Source organism: Hydra vulgaris, chromosome 10, assembly GCF_038396675.1.
Source record: "Hydra vulgaris chromosome 10, alternate assembly HydraT2T_AEP".
In the NCBI taxonomy this organism is placed as follows: Eukaryota; Metazoa; Cnidaria; class Hydrozoa; order Anthoathecata; family Hydridae; genus Hydra; species Hydra vulgaris.
This window is the reverse complement of record NC_088929.1, coordinates 16,333,394-16,353,696: the sequence shown is the minus strand read 5'-3', so window position 1 is coordinate 16,353,696 and position 20,303 is coordinate 16,333,394. Positions and strand designations below refer to the sequence as shown.

The following is a 20,303-nucleotide window of genomic DNA, read 5'->3' as shown; positions in this document are numbered from 1 at the left end:
GACATCAGCCCAAGGACCGTCACGAAGAAAATCATGAAAAGAATCCCAGTCGGTTTTAGGGTAGTAGTAGCTAGTGCGATGATAGGGTGAGTCTGAAGAAGAAGTACAAGATGAAAGATTTTCAAAGATCATTGCACAGTTGGAACTACCTAAAGGAGAATAATGAGAAATTGAACACAAGCTAGGCTTTCTACAAGACAGTAGTTGAATGTGGCTAACATCTGCCCAAGATGAGTATTTTATCAAGATGCCATCTCTAGCCTTTACTCAACCAAGAGCCCCAAGACATGGGATTTTTAAGTTTGTTTCTCTTAGCCTTTACCTAAAAAAAGCAAACTCCACAAAGCAGCATGGCATGGGACATGCAATATAGGGCTACATAATTCAAGTAACAGGGTGATTGTGATGATCCTGAACCTGACCTGGCCGGGAGTAGTTAAAAGAAGTTACTTCCTGTAAACATTACTTTAAAACATTGATGAGAATATTTTAAGAGTACATTAGGAAAAACATTCCAACAGAATACTGGAGGTTAGGGGAAGGTTTTTTAGTTTCAATGAGTTGGTTACTGACCTCACACAGCATCAGAGATTTATATAGAACATAAAACATGCTTGTAGTAACTTACGGATGAGTGAACACTGCATCAGAGGTTCTGACAGAACACAAACATGAGTAAAATGCTTTGAAAGCATTTTTGTTTTTATCATGTTACTAGAAGCATCGGTAATCATGACTTTTTGTTTTGGTTTCAAGCCAACAAGTTACTCAATCATTTTTTTTTATTCCATCATCAATATGTTGAGCAGTAGGGTCTCAGCAGGAAACTCTTCACAGCTAATAGCAAACTTTTTCAAAGTGTAATCATCAGCAATATAATGCAGAGTTAAAGTAATAAATGAGTCTACTGTTCTAAAAGTCCAGCAATCAGTGGTGAATCCTAGACCATCTTCATTTTTAACTCACTTGTCAACTTTTTATCTGCCTTCGTATTCATATCATATATTCATATCTTGGGTAACTTGTAATTGAAATTACTTTGTATTTTGAAAGTAAAGAAAATGTATTAGTTTGTGACTTAGATACTGTTGTATTGTTTTGTTTGCCTATACTTTTTGAGCTGAATCTTTGAGCTAGCTGAAACTTCTTACTTAACTCTTATTTTTTTTGCTGATGGACCTTGTATTATTCTTTGACATCATCAGAAATTAATAAACAACTTCTCAATTGAGCTGTTTACTTAAAATAGTATGATTGTAAAAAACAAAAAAAATTTTTTTATTAACTTACCTTTTGTCTCTGTAGAATTATTTTCCTTTCCGTGATTTTGATTAACTGAATTTCATAATTCTTTTTTCAACTAATAGTTTATCTTATATTGGATGTTGAACCCTTAGTAAATTTGTACACTTTTCGATACTTATTTCAAATTAGATTGGCAGCTTCTTCTCCATCTTTATTAGTTGGTTCTTTTTCAAAATAATTCCAAATAAAAGAACTTTTTTTTGACATTTAATATACAAAAAAGAAATTAATATTAAAAAAATATGTCACAAACACTCTAACAATACAGTTAATAAGCTTTATTTTTTATAATAAAAAAAGAACATTTATAAAATTAAATAAATTTAAAAAAAGTAACTAGTCCAACTTATTGAAGTTTATCAGCAAGAACTTTTTTTGTATTAATAAAACTTATTTAAATATAAATTATATCTTTTAAATTCAAGTTACAAGTTTGTTAAATGTACAAAAATATTTTAAGTTTTTGTTTAAAGCTGTAAAATAATATTGGTCTTAATAAATGTATAAAATTTTGTTTTGTTTAAAGTTATAAAAAATTTTTTGCTTGTATGAAATTTTCAAAACCTACAGTTCGATAATCAAACTGTAGGTTTTAAGTTTTTTTTTGCTATTTGTCTTTCATTTAACTGAATTTCGATTAAATGAAAGAGCAAAAAACAAAAGCTTTTTTTTGTTTTATTTTATTTTAATTAAAGTTGACAAAAATAGTTTATTTATTTAAAAAAAGTTTCTTTAATTAAAATAAATAAAAAATTTATTCTAATTAATAAAAATATATTTTAAGTTTTTGTTTAAAGCTGTAAAATAATATTAGTCTTAATAAATGTATAAAATTTTGTTTTGTATAAAATTATATCAAATTTTTTGCTTGTATAAAATTTTCAAAACCTACAGTTCGATAAACAAACTGTAGGTTTTAAATTTATTTTGCTATTTATCTTTCATTTAACTGAGTTTTGATTAAATAAAAGAGCAAAAAACGAAGGCTTTTTTTTTGTTTTAATTTATTTTAATTAAAGTTGATAAAAATAGTTTCTATAATTAAAAAAAGTTTCTTTAATTAAAACAAAAAATTTATTTATTTTAATTAAAGAAACCATAAGATGAAACAGGCTTTAGACCAATTAATACATTTTAACTTTTTTTAAACAATTATAAAATTTTTTTAAATATAAAATAATGAAATAAACAAAAAAATTATCAGTCAATTAAAAATTTTTAACAGAAATTTTCTGTTATTTTATCTGTTAAAATTTTTTAATGTAACAGGTGTTAACAGTGGATTTACCTGACAGAATAACTAACACCCATGTTTACTACAGGATGCTGTCTCTTTGTAATGGTTGTCTTTAACTGTGATGTCTCCTTCCCCCTAAACTATTTCTCCTTTGGGCTTTCAAATGATCCTGTCAATGTATTGATTCGATTCAATTCAGTGACAAAATTTTCATCTGTATTAACCACAAAAATGTTGTGAGCTTGGAGGAAGTTCAACAAAATGTGGGCTCGTTTTTTCAGTTTTCTCTTATTCCTTCACTCAGGAGCTGTCAGTTACATGGATTATCTTAAAGTTCCAGATTCTCTTGGCCAGCTTTGAAATTGAGTGATTTAGATTCTTTGCAAGTTACAATCAATAGTATTTACAAGTTTATTGGTTCTTGCAGTTCGTTTACGGTCAACTTTTTTTGAAAAACCTTCTCCTCCTCTTTGAAGATCTGTTAGGACTTTTTAGACATTAGATCTATTTACATAATTTCATTTAATTATATAAATATTATTTAAAAAAACAAACAAAAAAACCCATGTTTTTGTTTAAAAAAAAAAGCATGGTTTATTTAAAAAAAAAAAAAACATTTAGTTGAGCTTTTCAATTAAAAAAAGCATTGGGCATTTCACTTGAGCAAAGTATATTTAAATACTATCAATATTACTGCTTTAATTCATCAATCAATACATTATTATTTAATGTTCTGTTTATTACTAAAAACAAGATTTGCTGCTTTTTCTACTCCCATCTTACTTTTTAACTTGGAATAAACAAGCCCAAAAGTTGAAAAATTCTTTCATTCTTGCACTAGAATTCGGTACATTTAACAAACCTCCAATTATAATGTTACACTCCAAAGACTTTAGATATTTCCACCATTATGGTTATAGATTTTTAAAAATAGATTAATATACTAATAACTTTTATCAAATTAAAGCTTTAATACTTGAATATTATTAGTAACAAATTTTTGAGTTCATTTGCATTTTCAGAAAAATTTGATTGAGAAATATCTAAGATCTAAAAAGGGTCAAGGATCTAGTGTGTTTGCAAGGAAATCACTGACAGTCTTAAGATATTTGAAGTTTTCAATTTTTTTTTTCATTTGTTAAAAACAACGTGTTTATAAAAGTTTTAAAAATTCCATCAGTGTCACTTATTTTTTGCAACTTGGTTTTAATTACAATTGTAATTGATTTTTAATTACAGGATTTTCAATAAATCTTCTGCATTTCGCTTTATTTGTATGCCACTTACATTTGTCTAATCATGGGATCCAATTCTCTATTTTTTTCAAACAATGAAATGATGCTCCATGTTAGTGACATAGTGTCATGAAAATGATGCTCCAGTTAGTGACATTTTTCAAGTAAAGTGTTTTTCAGTAGGAAGTGTTCCTCCATTTTCTCTATAAGTTGGTTTTATAATAATTGATATTAAATTATAAATAATACAACATTGGAATTGTTGCCGTAGTCTAAAATCAAATAGGCAATAACTAAATAACATATTGTAAGTTTAATGCACTGTGAAAATATATATGGTAAATTTGGCTCACCAGTAAAACATCTTTTAACTAATTGTTTGTATTTTTATAGACAGTCTATGTGCAGGGAAAGTTGATGGGAATACTTGATTCCTGATGTGTTTGCTTACTTGCAGTGTTCATCTTAACAAGGAGGCTATGTAAACTGTCCAGATAATAAATTTTTTAATCTAAAATATAGTGATTGCAAGGATGCTAAAGATTATAATTTGAACAATTTTTGTACTAATAAAACTGATGGTCAATATCGCAACCCCTGCAACTGCCATAAGACGTTATATTTGATATTTTATTAATAAAAATAATTATTATATTACACTGCTCCAACTATTTAAATAGTTGGAGCATTAGTAGTGTAATATAATTATTTTTATTAACAAAATATTAAATATAATGTCTTGTACTGCTGTTTTGATACAGCTTTGTATTCTTAAGTAACCAAATAAATTTAATAATTTGTATATTAGAGTTTTATTGGAGAATTATTTGTATTGCTGAGTTGTAGCAGTTATAAAAAAACGAAACAATGGATTGCATATATATATATATATATATATATATATATATATATATATATATATATATACATATATATATATATACATATATATATTGATCTATAGTTTGTTGTCTTTGGGAAGAGCGGAAGGAAAAAAGTGATTCTTACGCCAACACATACCTCACTTTTAATTACTTTTGACTTTCGTCCAACATTTGCGTGTTTAACGAAAGTAAAAACCATTAATTTAATTACAAATAAATAGTTTTTTAAAAAAACCACAAAAACGCAAATTTAATTGAATGTTTTTAACTGAATGTTTTTAACAATATAAACAATGTTTTTATTTTTAGTTTTTTAAATAAAATGTTTAATAAAAACGCAAATTTAATTGAATGTTTTTAACTGAATGTTTTTAACAATATAAACAATGTTTTTATTTTTATTTTTTTTAATAAAATGTTTTTATTTTTAATTTTTGTAATAAAATGTTTTTATTTTAGTTTTTTTTTTACTGTAAGTCATGCACGGAGTATTGCTCCATTGACTATCTTATAGCCTGACTCGCAAGGGAGTGCTGCTACATCGACTGACAAATAGCCTGACCCGCAAGGGAGTGCTGCTACATCTACTATCTTTTAGCCTGACCTGCAAGGGAGTATTGCTACATCGACTGAGGGTTTGGTTGGGGCAGGCAGTCTATCAATTAATAAAAAAAATAATTCCGGTCTTGCATTTTAATTTTTACTTTTTGTCAACAAAATACGGAAAAAACTTTCGGACAACATCTACGGGTTGTATATATATATATATATATATATATATATATATATATATATATATATATATATATATATATATATATATATATATATATATATATATACATATATATATATATATATGAATATATATATATATATTTTTTTATTTATATAAAATGAATAAAAACAACTTTTGATGGAACTCTAAGTTTCATGCCTTTTGGCAATCATCAGCCATTGTGTATTTCGTCACTTAAAAACCGTTTAAAAATTACAAATTAAAATTACGGTGGAAGAGTTCTGACGTTACAAAAACAAAACAAAACAAAAACATAAAGACGTAAAAGGTTTTAGTCCCCGGTGTCGAAAAAGGATAGTAAAAATTTTTTTTAATGCCGGCACTTTGATATTATTTCATATCTTTTATTAAGTAAGTTTTCTCCCTTATATGATAGTATATGAAATTTCTCACTGAGACATAGATTACAAACTTTTGATGTGTGGTTGTAGGCCTTACATTGTGCTATTATTTTCCATTTAACAACAGATTTTGAATTTTTCAATTTAAGCTTTCATATATCTTTGGAAAGTTCATTTTTATATTTAGGTGAATTGAAAGACTTAAGATGGTTGGAATATCTTAATTTAAATGTGGTTTCACTTATACCGAAATAAACTTTATCTTTGAATTGAGGATCTCCAGAACTTATAGTAGCTTGGTATACGATATTGCTAGAAAGGCATTGGTTATTTAACGGACAAATTTTTTTGTCTATGCAGTTGCATTTTTTTGATGTTTCATTTTTATCGCTTTGTAAAATTTTGTTGTTATATTTTTTATTAAAAACATTTATTAAAGACTTGACATTAGGCATACAACTATAGCTAACTTTAATATAGTTTCGATTAAAAATTTTATGAAGCCTATGTCCTACTGGAAAGTGTTGGTCAATTAAAGCTAAGAAGCAATATCTAATTTTAGTTTCAACATTTTTACTAAACGGGGGTTTGTACCATGTAATTTTACGTTTGCGATGTCTTTTTTGATTTTTGTTTATTTGCAGTTGATAGGTGAGTTTTGAATTGTATCCTGATTTACGTAAAGCCTCTTCATACAGAAGGATAAAATTATTGAACAGTTTCATTTACTGCCATAGTCGATAATCTTAACTCAATAGTGCAAGGGATCTCTTTTATTATATTAGGTGGATGGTTTGAATCAGAATGAACATACATAAGTTGGTTATTAGGTTTACGATATGGTTGATAAGAACTGTCAATCAGGTTCAATGTTACATCAAGATAATTTACAATTTTAATATTACATTGAATGGAGATAAGTAGGTTGTTATTTTTAAAAATACGTGTGAAATACTTTTTGATTTTTTCCATTTGCTGGCTGCTTCTGTTTTCAAAAATAGCAAGTCTGTTGTCACGATATAAGCCAAAATTATTTTTATTGTAATGTTGAGAGAGCTGAAACAGTATAAAAATACCAACTAGTTCACAAACTTCAGCTCCATCAAATGCTCCCATTGTGACATCAAATAATCCGCCTTTTTTCTTTATCCAAGCTTCATCGTTTTTAAAAATTAAAGATTTTCTTGCATGATATATTAATTTTTTATCGTCATCATTTATAATAACATGTTGTTCGGCGAAACTGAATGTATTGGTAAGGGTGTTTTCACTAAAAGATGGGTAAAAATCATTTATATCAAAAATTAGAAATTTGCAAAGGTGTTTGTTTTTCATTTTTTTAAACCAATCTATAACAAATTGAGTGCTTTGCCATTGACTCAACTGTAGTTTATTTTTTAACTTGTGAATAATTTTAGATAAAATGACTTTACTAATTCTTCCTACTTCGTTTTTCGAATGATTTATAAGGCGAACTGAAGGGTTGTTAATAAAATTATCCTTATTTTTATTAACAACCCTTATTTTTTAAAGTGAAAAAACCGCCAGACGATCTGTTTATTTCAATATTGTTATACACTTCATGGTGGATTAAAAGGTTTTTTCCTTCCTTATTTATTTGATCTTTTAATTCTGGCATTGATTTTTTGTAGGTAAAAGTAATTGCGTTTATCAACAGTTTATCGTATTCATCTTTAGATAATTTATACAAATTAGATGTTTTGTCTGCCTTAATTAATGTTTTATGCGATGTACGTATTAATTTTAAGTCTTTTTGCATATCATTTTGAAACTTGCAGTTTACGTTGCAAAATTTTATTGATTTATATAAGTTTGTAAGGTCTTTCTCGAAACAACGCATTTTATTTATTTGTGGTGGGCATTGTGATGATTTGATTCCGTAGTCAGTATAATTTGAATCATTTTTTGGGTAGTTATTTATGAAAAAGAACACCTTCCATCTCATTTACTTTACGAGCATTTCTGTTTTGTTTAGTAGTTTTAATTTATATTCTTTTTCAGGTAGAATCGGTATATTTTTGATTGAATATTTCAAGTTTTTTTTTTCCATTTTGATGATGACTTGAGTCTTTAAGTGACGGAATACACAATGGCTGATGATTGCTGAAAGGCATGAAACTCAGAGTTCCATCAAAAGTTGTTTTTATTCATTTTATATAAATAAATAAATATTGCTTTACTATTTAATAATATTGAGCACTCTTAAACACACATGAGTATTTGTATTATTATTAATATATCATAATAATACATTATCTATTTTGTGTGTGTGTGTGTGTATATATATATATATATATATATATATATATATATATATATATATATATATATATATATATATATATATCAGGCCTTGTTACGAGATTTCGCTGCATAGCGAAAATGCGTAACGCATTTCTAAGTAACTCAACTCAGCAAATATATTTTGCATCGTTAGAAGTTATATTGCGTCACTAGCGTCTTTTCAAGTACCGCATTGTAATTAAAGTTATTTTATTAACGCATTAAACATACAAACAGTTTGTTTTTTTCTCACTATAACAAAAGTTACAAATAAAATCTAAGTTCTTATTTAAAAAATCATTTTATTATTTTTTCCAAATATGAACTAAATTTTATTTTGAAAAAAATATTTTTTTCATGAAACGTAAAATAATGTTTGTTTATTTTCTTATGATTTTACAGTTGATTTTTGGTTATTTTATTAACTGTTAATAAATTTTTTCTTATTTAATTTGTGAACTCTTTTTAATAATGTTTTTAAATAATAAAGAGTTTTTTTTTGTTATTTATCAGTTACCGATAACATATTCGTGATCATAATTTATTTTCATAATTTAAACGAACATCATTAAAACTTTACGTTATTGAATTAACAATAAACAAAATATCATATTTATTTTTATGTAAATATAAAATATTTACATAAAAATAAATCGTGCATTTTTTAAACTACTATGACTAAAAATAATTTTTATATTTAAAAGGAGTTTATATATTTAATTCCTTAAGATAAAACTTTAAACACTTTATTTTTTTTAACAACAACAAAAAAAGTTATGAAACAAACTGTTAGCCTTACATATGTACTATTGTACATATGTAAATTCAAAGTTAGTGTGAACAGTGAATGTTTTTGTTTAAACAATAGTTGACTGCTTTAATATAATAGTATTACAGATGCAGAATGATATTTTTGCTTTTATAGAGAACTTAAAGGAGAACCCATGTGCAGGAAAAGCTGATGGAAACTATTTGATTCCAGATGTGTTTTACTATTTGAAGTGTTCATCACAACAAGGAGGCTATGTCAGCTGTCCAACCAATCAAATTTTTGATCCAACATACAGTAGCTGCAGAGATGCCGGGGAATATAATTTTACCAGTTTTTGTACTAATAAACCTGATGGTCAATATCGCAACCCCTGGAACTGCCATAGTTTTATTTCTTGTTCTAATGGTATATCACACAATATGTCTTGCCCAGTATCAGACTTAGTTTATGATCCTTATAATAATATTTGTGAATATTCTTATCAATTTCCATGCAAAATATTAAGTGAGTATAATAAAGTTGTTTTTTAATTAAATGATCTAAGTATTTCAAATATTATTTATAATATTAATAATATTGTTGTTGTTATTATTGTCTATTAATTTATAAAATAAAGTTTATAATTCAAATAAATATAAAATCTAATTGAAATAAAAAAAAAAAATGTAATGTTATTTTTTTATTAATGTAGGTTTTCATTAATTTCAAAAATATTATCCAATTCTGTCTTACCATGGTTATATTAGGAGTAAGATAAAAAAGTGGTAGGATAGTTTACATTTTATTATATGGTGTCAGGATGGCATTCCACTTTGCTTTGAGTCTACAAGATTGACAATTAAGAAAAAAATTTTTTTTCAGAAATTACCACTAAATTGGTAACTGCTCTTTATTTTAATACAAATTCAAAAAGAACTGATTAATTTTTTTATTTTCTATGTTTTTACTTTTTGTTAAAATTAAGCTCAGTTATTTATTTTTATGAACTAATAAATAATAATATATAAAATAATAATAAATAAAATATATAAATAAAGTGAATTTTTGCTGCACTTTTATGGCTTTTTATAACTAATTATATATTAAATTTACCGATCAGGATAGGAAAAGTAAAAAAATAAAAAATAAAAGAATGAAAAAGTTCTTTAAATAGTTTAAATAGAAGTGTCAGAAGACCATTTCATCTACTTAAATCATCTATTTCTGAATTGCTACTTTATCAGCTCCCTACCAAGGGAACAGTTTTAAGACATTACCAATATCTTATCAGTTCTAGATCAAATTGATATAAAAGTTAAAAGAAAATCCTACAAATGTCAGCAAGAAAATAAAAACATTTGTTTTCTTTGAAAAATAGTCTAGAGTTAAATTTGTTAGTTACATTAGAAATAAGGAATTAGAAACTAGAGTTAAAAGGAGAACCTAGAGATGTTTAAGATATGAAGAATGCAGGAGGAAAATAATGACAGATAGTGCTTGTGAACCCATTATTGATGATGATATTGCTGTATGCAAATAAAGATGATATTGCTGTATGCAAATGAAGATGATATTGCTGTATGCCTTTAAGTCAATAAGTGTTTTTAATCTGATTTGGAAGTGGAACCCAATTGCAAAAAAGCAAGTTTAGATTCAGAAAGTATTTATTTGATTTATTAAATTGTATATATCTTTATTCAACTTTTATAAAAAATCTTTTATATTGTTTATATTTTATGAAGATTCTAAAGATATGAGTTCCGAAACCTAAACTAAGTAAAGAAAAACAAATACATGCAACTGCCATATTTGTTAACGGTGTTTAAAAACAAGAAAACTATAGAGATGAAATAATAAGTAAAAAACTTGTTCTCCATTTTGATGGTATAGTTGATAGCCATATTGAAGAAAAATTGAAGCAGAAAAATACTGGTGATTGCTGTTGCTGTTACAAGCCCGGAATTAGGGTAAAAAGATGACCTTCTAGCAGTTGTATAAAGTAAAACTGGATTAGCACTTGATCATGTTTTATTTATAAAAAATCAGTTGAAGTATTTTGAAGTATCTGACCAAGTTTTTGCAGTTTGTACTGACACTACTACTGCAAATGCAAGCAAATTGGATGAAGCATATGATTTTACTAATACACTTTATTCCAACATAGTAGGCAAAAGCAAAAATTTTTGCCATTAATTTCTGCTTCTGGTGTTAAATATAGATTTAAAGGATATTCTGGAAACTCATTCACTTATGGCTCAGACATAAACAGTTTGTATTTTAAAGCAAAGAGTTTTAAAGAGTTTTTATTTGAATAACACAACTTTTTCAAGGAATGATTAGAAGCATCTTGTAGAATATCTTGCTTTATACTTTAACATTAACTTTGATAAGTTAAAAGATTTTAAAATTTATCTGCCTGATGCTTGTCATGCAGCTTGTCATGCAGCTCGTTTTGTGTCAGATTCTATAAATCACCTAGTTTATGAAATTCCGTCACCAGTAATTAATTATTTGCATAAACAATAAAAAAAAAAACATTTCTAAGATGTGTTTTATAATCAAAATTTTGTTTTAAATGAAATTAGTGCTTTCAATACTTCACAAATTGTACAAAAAAGAATGGTACTTGAAGCAGGTAACACATTGTTTAAATGTACGCAATTTTTGCCGGAATGGCAATTTTTGGACCAACGCGAGGTGTAATGTCAGCAAGTGAAGGACGAACAGTTTTTTATTTAAGTGACACCTTGTACATAAACAATAAATCTGCTACCGCCAGTTTGAATCTGACAAGTGGAATTGACGGATTAGGCTTCTGCCACAGAATCCAGGCATTGATTACGGACATATCAAGCAAGTGGAAAGAGATCCGATGATACCACTTTTTCGACCGAATTTTGTTCCTGTAATAGCCAAGTAGGGAATCAAGCAAGTCAACTCTGCCCATCTGCTTGTTGTAGATAGCGACAATTCCCGGACAAGAAATGTTGATATGGCACATATCTTTTCTTAAAAATCTTTTAACGTCGATTGAAGGTTCACTTCCAATAAAATTGGACAGCAAGGTTACAACTTAGTTATCAAACCAAGAAACTACCAATACATCAACTCCGTCAACCTTGGCAACATGTTCGGTAAATCTTCCGCGACCTCTTTGCTTCATTTCCTTATCTGACTAGACTGGGCAATTTCCAACACGGTTTCTACTTGCAGTTCCAACCATTTGAATTCCCATCTTGAACAAATAAACATTCAAACCAATACTGTTGAACCAATTATCAACATACAATTTATGATTGACATCATCTGGCAAGATTTGGGCAAACGCATGACAACATTATTACTTACCCCAAGGTCTGGTTGATTCTCAAGGCAAATGTTGTCACCTCTTCCACAGTAAACTTCAAAATTATAGCTGAGGCCAGAGACACCACTCAGAACAAAAACTTTAAATCCCCATTTGTGCGGTTTTTAAGGGTTGTATTGTTTGATTGAATGTCTCCCTGAACGGAACAATCTGCTCATCAACCGCTTTACTTTCCTCAATTGGAATACTGTTCAGCTGTTCATTTATTTTGTTTATAAGAGGGCGGATCTTGAAAAGTTTATCGTCTTTGTCAGCAGCGCTGTTGTCAGCAAAATGAAAAATGCTTTTCAATTTTTCAAAGCGGTTGATGGGCATTATATTAGCAACATGAGAAATTCCAATAGAAGACAACCAATAATCTCTTGTGCTAGAGAGTTTGACAATGGACTTGTGCAAAACGCATCCAACAAAACTAATTATGTCTTCCTCTTTTACAACAACTGGTTTTTCAGGATCGGTTTGCATGGAATACAACATTGTCTGATATGCAATCTCTTGAAAAAGTTCTTTTGGAAAAAGATAATAAAAGTATGGCAGTTCTGAACCAAGACATTCCAATAACTTGTCCATTTTTTGTTCGTAGTTAGCTTTAAATTTGTGGTCTTCTTGTTTATTTTGAAGGTTTTCAACTTTCCATAATGGCTGAGAATTATTTGCAGGTTTTTTTCCATTTGTATTAACCTTATTGGTAGATGACACCACTGTTGCACAGTGTTTTTGACCAGCGCCACAATTTGTTCTTCTCAAGATTGAAAGAGACTGAGTGTTATTACTGTCATCACTGCTATCAGCATCCTCACTGGAAGAAGAAATTGGCAAAAATAGTTCACAATCAGTTATATCTTTCTCATCAGTTATATCTTCCTCAATTAGTTATATCTTCCTAATCACTGGAATCTCCATCTGAGGAGTGGAGATCTTTTTCCAAAAAATAAATTTTTCAAGAGATTACATATCAGACAACGTTGTATTCCATGCAAACCAATCCTGAAAAACCAGTTGCTGTAAAAGAGAAAGACATAATTAGTTTTGTTGCATGCATTTTGTACATGCCTATTGTCAAACTCCCTAGTAAGGGAATGCGGTAGTGATAAAAGTTGGGAGTGATGAGAGCATCGGTGTTAAGCATGTCTACTATTAATTATCGGTATTACTAACGGTAGTATATGTTTTAACTCTTGTTAAGATTTGGTAGTAAACAATAGTTGTTATTTGTTTTTTTGTTAAAGTTTTACAGCTTTGTTCTATTATTTATTTTATTTCAAATTGAATACATCAATGAAAACAATATAAAAATATTTTTAACTTAATTAAAATTAATAGATTTCAAGGTCTGGATTCCAGACCTTGAAATCAATTTCAAACTCTGGAATATCTTCTTCAATTTTTCACTCTTTAATTGTTGCTTTTGAGATAATTTCTTTAATGTAAACAAGCTTTTCCACTGTTTCTGACTTAAGAAGAGTTCTTTTGCAACTGACAATACTTCCAGCTTGTGAAAATACACGCTCAGATAAAGTAGATGAAGCAGGAATGCATAAAACCTTTATTGCTACATTGGAGAGTAATGGTAACTGGTGAATGAACCTTTTACCACTCCAGAATGTCATAGCTCTTTTGTGGGAACCCCAATCTTTTGTAAGCATCTAATTCTGCATCAAAAAGTTTTGATATTGATATGTCTAATAACCTAGACTGTGGACTGTCATGATTCATCATCTCAAAAAGGAGCTTTTTTGCTGGGGTAAATTCTCATCGCCGCGACATTTTTTTTTGAATAAAGTAATGTGGAAACATAGATAATATATATACAAACATATAATATATATATATATATATATATATATATATATATATATATATGTATATATATATATATATATATATATATATATATATATATATATATATATATATATATATATAAACAGTAGTAAACATTATTTATTTGCAAAACAGCCCAACTAACTTTCCAGATTGATAATAAAAAAAACACTGTAGTTAATTAATTTGTTTTTTTATTACTCATGCATAATGTTTTAAAATATTTGATTTAAAATAAAATGAATGAGTTTATTTTAAGAAAAATATTTTGCATGCTAATCAGTAAAATATCTAAGTAATCGAAGATAGTTTTAAATTTTAAATTGCATTAAACTTTAAGCAAAATTTTGGACGCTTTTAAGTAAAGTAAATAAGCGCACTGCAAAAAAAGTATTTTAAAAAAGATTTTACCTAAAAACATGTTGGCTCTACTGTCGGTTAAAGGCTGTCATTTCACAGTCATTATTAAAAGGTATTTCTGATAAAATAGCATCAGTTTTGGAAGCTATATTGTCCCCAGTATGCCTCTCTGGAAATGCATTGCAGCCAAGCAGAAAGAATTTTAATTCAAAGTTTGAATTAATGTAGTGCAAAGTTAAGACTGCATATGAATAATTGCTTCAACTTGACCATAGATCTGAGGTTAAGCCTACTGAAGCAACATTTGATAAATTGTTTTTTAATATGCTCATCACTGATTCTTTAATATTAAAATAAAAAATTGGAAGTTTGTTTCGAGAAAAAGTTGTGGGAGACTTTAAGTTTATTTCAGGTCGCAGAAATGACTTGAGTCCTTTGAAAGTATCTGTTGCAACATGTGCAAATGGTAGATTACCTATACAAACATATTTCATCATTTCTAAATCAGCCAAAAGTTGTCTCTTGTCATTGGCATTATACTTCGTTACCACTTTGCAATATGTTGATATATCCATCTTCATTTTCTTAACACCTTGAATGGAAACAACCTATGAGTCATGCTCTGATGGCACTTGTAAAGACTCCTTTGCCAAATGTTCACTGATATTTTCTGCAACACTTTTTCTGTTTAAATTTTCAATTTACTAAAAGTTGATTTGTGACAGCCTTCAAGATGACATTTTAGCCCTGTTGTGCAACTTTGTTTTGTGCTTATTTGAGCTGGGCACAAATTACATTGAGCTATGTCTTTGCCATGACCATCTTTTATGAAATATTCCCAAAAAGGACTTGGTCAAGGCATTTTTTTCACTCTTTATAAATCTTGTTTTACTGATTATTACTTCACTTAATAAACTTAAAAATAATACTGAGACTGTAAAAGTATTTGTATCTTGTTATAACAATCATCAAATTAATTAGTATTAATTATTAAAAACTTCCTTTTAATACAGTACAATCTCCCTAATTCGAATCTCCTTAATTCGAAAACCTCCATAATTCAATTAAATGCAAAGTCACCATAAAATGTGTTTAAGAAAAATCAACTTTCTATAATCTGAAAATCTGTCTAATTCGAACTTTAATTTTTCCCCATAAAATTCAAATTAGAGAGATTCTATTGCATAATGTTTACAAAAATTTTTAATAATTATCTTTAATAAAATGGGAAATTAATGCTTATTAAACTTTTTAATATGACGGTAGTAGAATGAAATACTGAAATATAACTCGGTAGCGACTGTAGTTAAATTTTTTTTCTTGAAAGTTTGGTATTGTAAACAAAAAAATATTGCTTGAACTTACAGTAGTGTCTGTGGTCAAAACACGGTATTTAATGAGGGTTCGAGAGTTCGGTAGCACTACCGCTATACCTTACTCCCTAGCACAAGAGATTATTGGTCGTCTTCTATTGGAATTTCTCATGTTGCTAATATAATGCCCATCAACCGCTTTGAAAAATTGAAAAGCATTTTTCATTTTGCTGACAACAGCGCTGCTGACAAAGACGATAAACTTTTCAAGATCCGCCCTCTTATAAACAAAATAAATGAACAGCTGAACAGTATTCCAATTGAGGAAAGTAAAGCGGTTGATGAGCAGATTGTTCCGTTCAAAGGGAGACATTCAATCAAACAATACAACCCTTAAAAACCGCACAAATGGGGATTTAAAGTTTTTGTTCTGAGTGGTGTCTCTGGCCTCAGCTATAATTTTGAAGTTTACTGTGGAAGAGGTGACAACATTTGCCTTGAGAATCAACCAGACCTTGGGGTAAGTAATAATGTTGTCATGCGTTTGCCCAAATCTTGCCAGATGATGTCAATCATAAATTGTATGTTAATAATTGGTTCAACAGTATTGGTTTGAATGTTTATTTGTTCAAGATGGGAATTCAAATGGTTGGAACTGCAAGTAGAAACCGTGTTGGAAATTGCCCAGTCTAGTCAGATAAGGAAATGAAGCAAAGAGGTCGCGAAAGATTTACCAAACATGTTGTCAAGGTTGACGGAGTTGATGTATTGGTAGTTTCTTGGTTTGATAACTAAGTTGTAACCTTGCTGTCCAATTTTATTGGAAGTGAACCTTCAATCGACGTTAAAAGATTTTTAAGAAAAGATATGTGCCATATCAACATTTCTTGTCCGGGAATTGTCGCTATCTACAACAAGCAGATGGGCAGAGTTGACTTGCTTGATTCCCTACTTGGCTATTACAGGAACAAAATTCGGTCAAAAAAGTGGTATCATCGGATCTCTTTCCACTTGCTTGATATGTCCGTAATCAATGCCTGGATTCTGTGGCAGAAGCCTAATCCGTCAACTCCACTTGTCAGATTCAAACTGGCGGTAGCAGATTTATTGTTTATGTACAAGGTGTCACTTAAATAAAAAACTGTTCGTCCTTCACTTGCTGACATTACACCTCGTGTTGGTCCAAAAATTGCCATTCCCCATGAAGCAATTTGTTTTGATCAAGTTAGACATTGGCCCATATTGAATGAAAAACGGGCTCGTTGTAAATATGACAAGTGCTCTGCCTTGACATGTTCATTTTGTAAAAAGTGTGAAACTGCGCTGTTAATTAAATAGTATTATTAACAACAAGTATAATACAACAAGTATTAATAAAGACTGCAATTCTTTTAAAGCTTTCCACCATTTTATTTATTTTTATTTTATTTATAAGGATATCTTTATTGAGTGTATATAACTATCAAGCTCATATTCCAAGATAAACACTCTGTTTAACAACAAACATAGTCTATAATTTCTTCATAAAGTTCCACTACTGCATGATGTATCATATATGATACAAATAAATATTTTGCAATTTATTTACCTTTTTTTTTTTTGATGTTAGCCCATAGAATGCTTTTAGAATCATTAGTTTAGTTCAGTATAAAAAAGATATGCAAAAAGGGGTTAAATTCTAAATAAAATATATTAAATTAAAAAAAGGCCAAAAAAAAAGAAAGTTTAATGTTTTCATAAATAATTAGAATAGCAAAATAAATGTTTTGATTCTTAATAAAATAATCTAAAAGAAAAAAGACAAATAAAAATACAACTAAAATTTAAATTCTAACTAAAAAATTAAAATAAAAAAATGGCAAAACAAACAATTTATTTAAATTCTTAATAAATTAATTTGTATATATAAAGTGTTAAAAAAACTTTTCATCAAAGTAATTGATGCAACAAAAAATATTTAATGCAATTAAATAAAAAACTTTTTTATTTTTTGGGCAAACCTCAAGTGCTTGCCAAGTTATTTGCATGCTTGCGTGTGAGCTCAAAAAGGCTTGAGCACAAAAGCATAGGCTAAATGGAAAAGACTGTTGATCACTAATTTATCATTTAAGCTGGAATTTTAACTTTGTTTTTGTAATAGCTGTTTCTTTAAATCTATATTTTCTGTTTTGATTTAAATTTAATTTTTTTTTTGTATTTTTAAGTATTTATTTGTTTCTTCTTCTGTAGGTTCAAAATTTAAAATTATTACTCTTTTAGATAAAAAAAGTTTAATAAACAAAATATCTGAATTAATTTCTAAATGCAGACATAAAAAAATTTTAATAAAATTAAAATTAAACCAGGTTACCTCAACTACATTAAAATTAAAATTTTTTTAATTTTAATGTAGTTGAGGTAACCTGGTTGCAAACTAGCTACAGTTATTACATAATTAATTATAATAATTCCTAACTTTCTGAGAAATATTTTATAATATGAATTTTTTGATGCTTAGACATTCTTTCTGATTAACCTACAGGAAAAGAAACAGTCTGTCAAAGTAAAAACTGAATAAGTGTTTTTGCTAAATTACATATAAAATAATAAAGTCTTTACATGTTTTTTAATTTTTACATTATTTACAATAAAAAAATTTAAGGTTAAAATAAAATAATAACATATATATATATATATATATATATATATATATATATATATATATATATATATATATATATATATATATATATATATATATATATATATATATATATATATATACTTATATGTATATATACTTATATATTTTTATAGACAGTTCATGTGCAGGGAAAGCTGATGGAAAATACTTGATTCCTGATGTGTTTGCTTACTTGCAGTGTTCATCACAACAAGGAGGCTATGTAAACTGTCCAGATAATAAAATTTTTGATCCAAAATATAGTGATTGCAAGGATGCTAAAGACTATAATTTGAGCAACTTTTGTACTAATAAACCTGATGGTCAATATCGCAACCCCTGGAACTGCCATACTTTTATTTCTTGTTCTAATGGTATATCACACAATATGTCTTGCGCAACACCAGAGTTAGTTTACGATCCTTATGACAATCTCTGTGAATATCCTTCAATTTTTCCATGTCGCACTGTTAATATGAGTGAGCACCCTTTAGGTAATTTAATTTAGTAATTCATGTTTTTTTTTATAAATATCTATACCAATATTAGCATTATTTATTTGAAAACTTTGAAAAATTTATTTGAAAAAAAATTATTCATTGAATTGTGAGATTGCTAGATGTTAAATTAATAGTTGAAGCGTTAGTGATGAAATATAATTATTATTTTTGTTAATAAAATATTGAATATATTTTCTGACACTGCAGTTTCAATACAGTTATGTATTGTTAAGTAACCAAATAAGTTAAATAATTTGTATATTAGAGTTTTTTGAGTTGAAACAAAATTTTTTTTTTCTGTATTTTGGGGCTTAAATTTGTTTGGGATTGTTTTTCTGATGTTAAATCCGCTCATTAGACATTTTATCTTACACATGAGATAGCACAATGCCCTTTCATATCTCTGTATATTTCTTGATCAATACTTCCAGTATATCAATGGAGCAGATCAACCCAAATCATACCAAAACCATTGCATTTCCTTGTTTTATGAAAAGAAGTTGAAATTTTGGGTCATATTTTCTATCTACTGTATAACAAATATACTTGATTCCATTTGATCCAAACTGCTTAAACTTGTTTTCGTCCCTAAAAAGATTCTTTGACTAATGTTGACTACTCCAGTTTAGATGCTAATTCTTCTCAGGCGATTTATTTTCCGGCATTCAGACTTTCCGGCTCCATAAAATTGTACAGTCTTACAAAAAGAGTTTCCATTTGATACTTCATTTGAACTTGCTATCAACTTTTTCGCCGGAGATATTACACTTTTCTTATACCTTGTGAGCTCAATCACTTATAAAACTTTTTAATTATTTCCACAAAGTATTTGTTTACAACTTCAAAAAACTAGCTATTTTGTGGAACATCTTTAAAATGTTTGTGAGGGAAGCGTTACAACTATATCATTCAATAAATATATTTATATGCTTCTTTTAAATAGACTAAAAAGATTTATTACATAGCATATTTATTGCACAGCAAGGTCATTAATTAATTCAAAAGTTAATAACTTTTTTCTGTTGTTCTTCTCCTACTTTTTAAATCAAGTTTTTAGGCGTGAATAGTATCGCATTGTAAATTATAGCTATAAAAACATTTAGCAGAGGAGAAGTGCATATTTTAAAACAAGTTAATGTTTTTGAGCTCATTTAAAATTATAAATTTTTAAATCAATTAAATTACATAGATTAAATTATCAATATTTTTTCAAAACATAACAAAAAGTATGAAAATCTTTTATTTAGTAAATAATATATTCGATTTATATTATAACATTAATTATAATGTTGTTTCAATTTGACCCTGCAAAATGTGCTAACTGGGTTATATATTAGGCAGAAAAGAGATTTAATTTAACTATTCGGAGTTTAGTCTAATTATTCTTTAACTGTCTTTAACTTTAGCCTTACATATGTACT

General features: G+C 27.8%; 1 protein-coding gene across 7 annotated transcripts in view; it reads left to right on the top strand.

Annotated features, from left to right (window-relative positions):
• The window catches only part of LOC100197130 (chondroitin proteoglycan-2), a 70,684-nt gene that overhangs the window by 33,022 nt on the left and 17,359 nt on the right, over positions 1 to 20,303 (top strand). For 4 of the 7 annotated variants that reach the window (XR_010641192.1, XM_065807368.1, XM_065807370.1 and 1 more), the window contains 2 exons: positions 9,031 to 9,381; positions 18,517 to 18,876. Coding sequence is in view for 5 of the 7 variants with exons in the window: in XM_065807368.1 (XP_065663440.1) it covers positions 9,031 to 9,381; positions 18,517 to 18,876 (711 nt within the window). In the remaining 2 variants the exon portion in view is untranslated. The remainder of the gene's footprint in view (positions 1 to 9,030; positions 9,382 to 18,516; positions 18,877 to 20,303) is intronic. The other 3 variants (XR_010641193.1, XM_065807369.1, XM_065807372.1) reach the window with 1 other exon arrangement.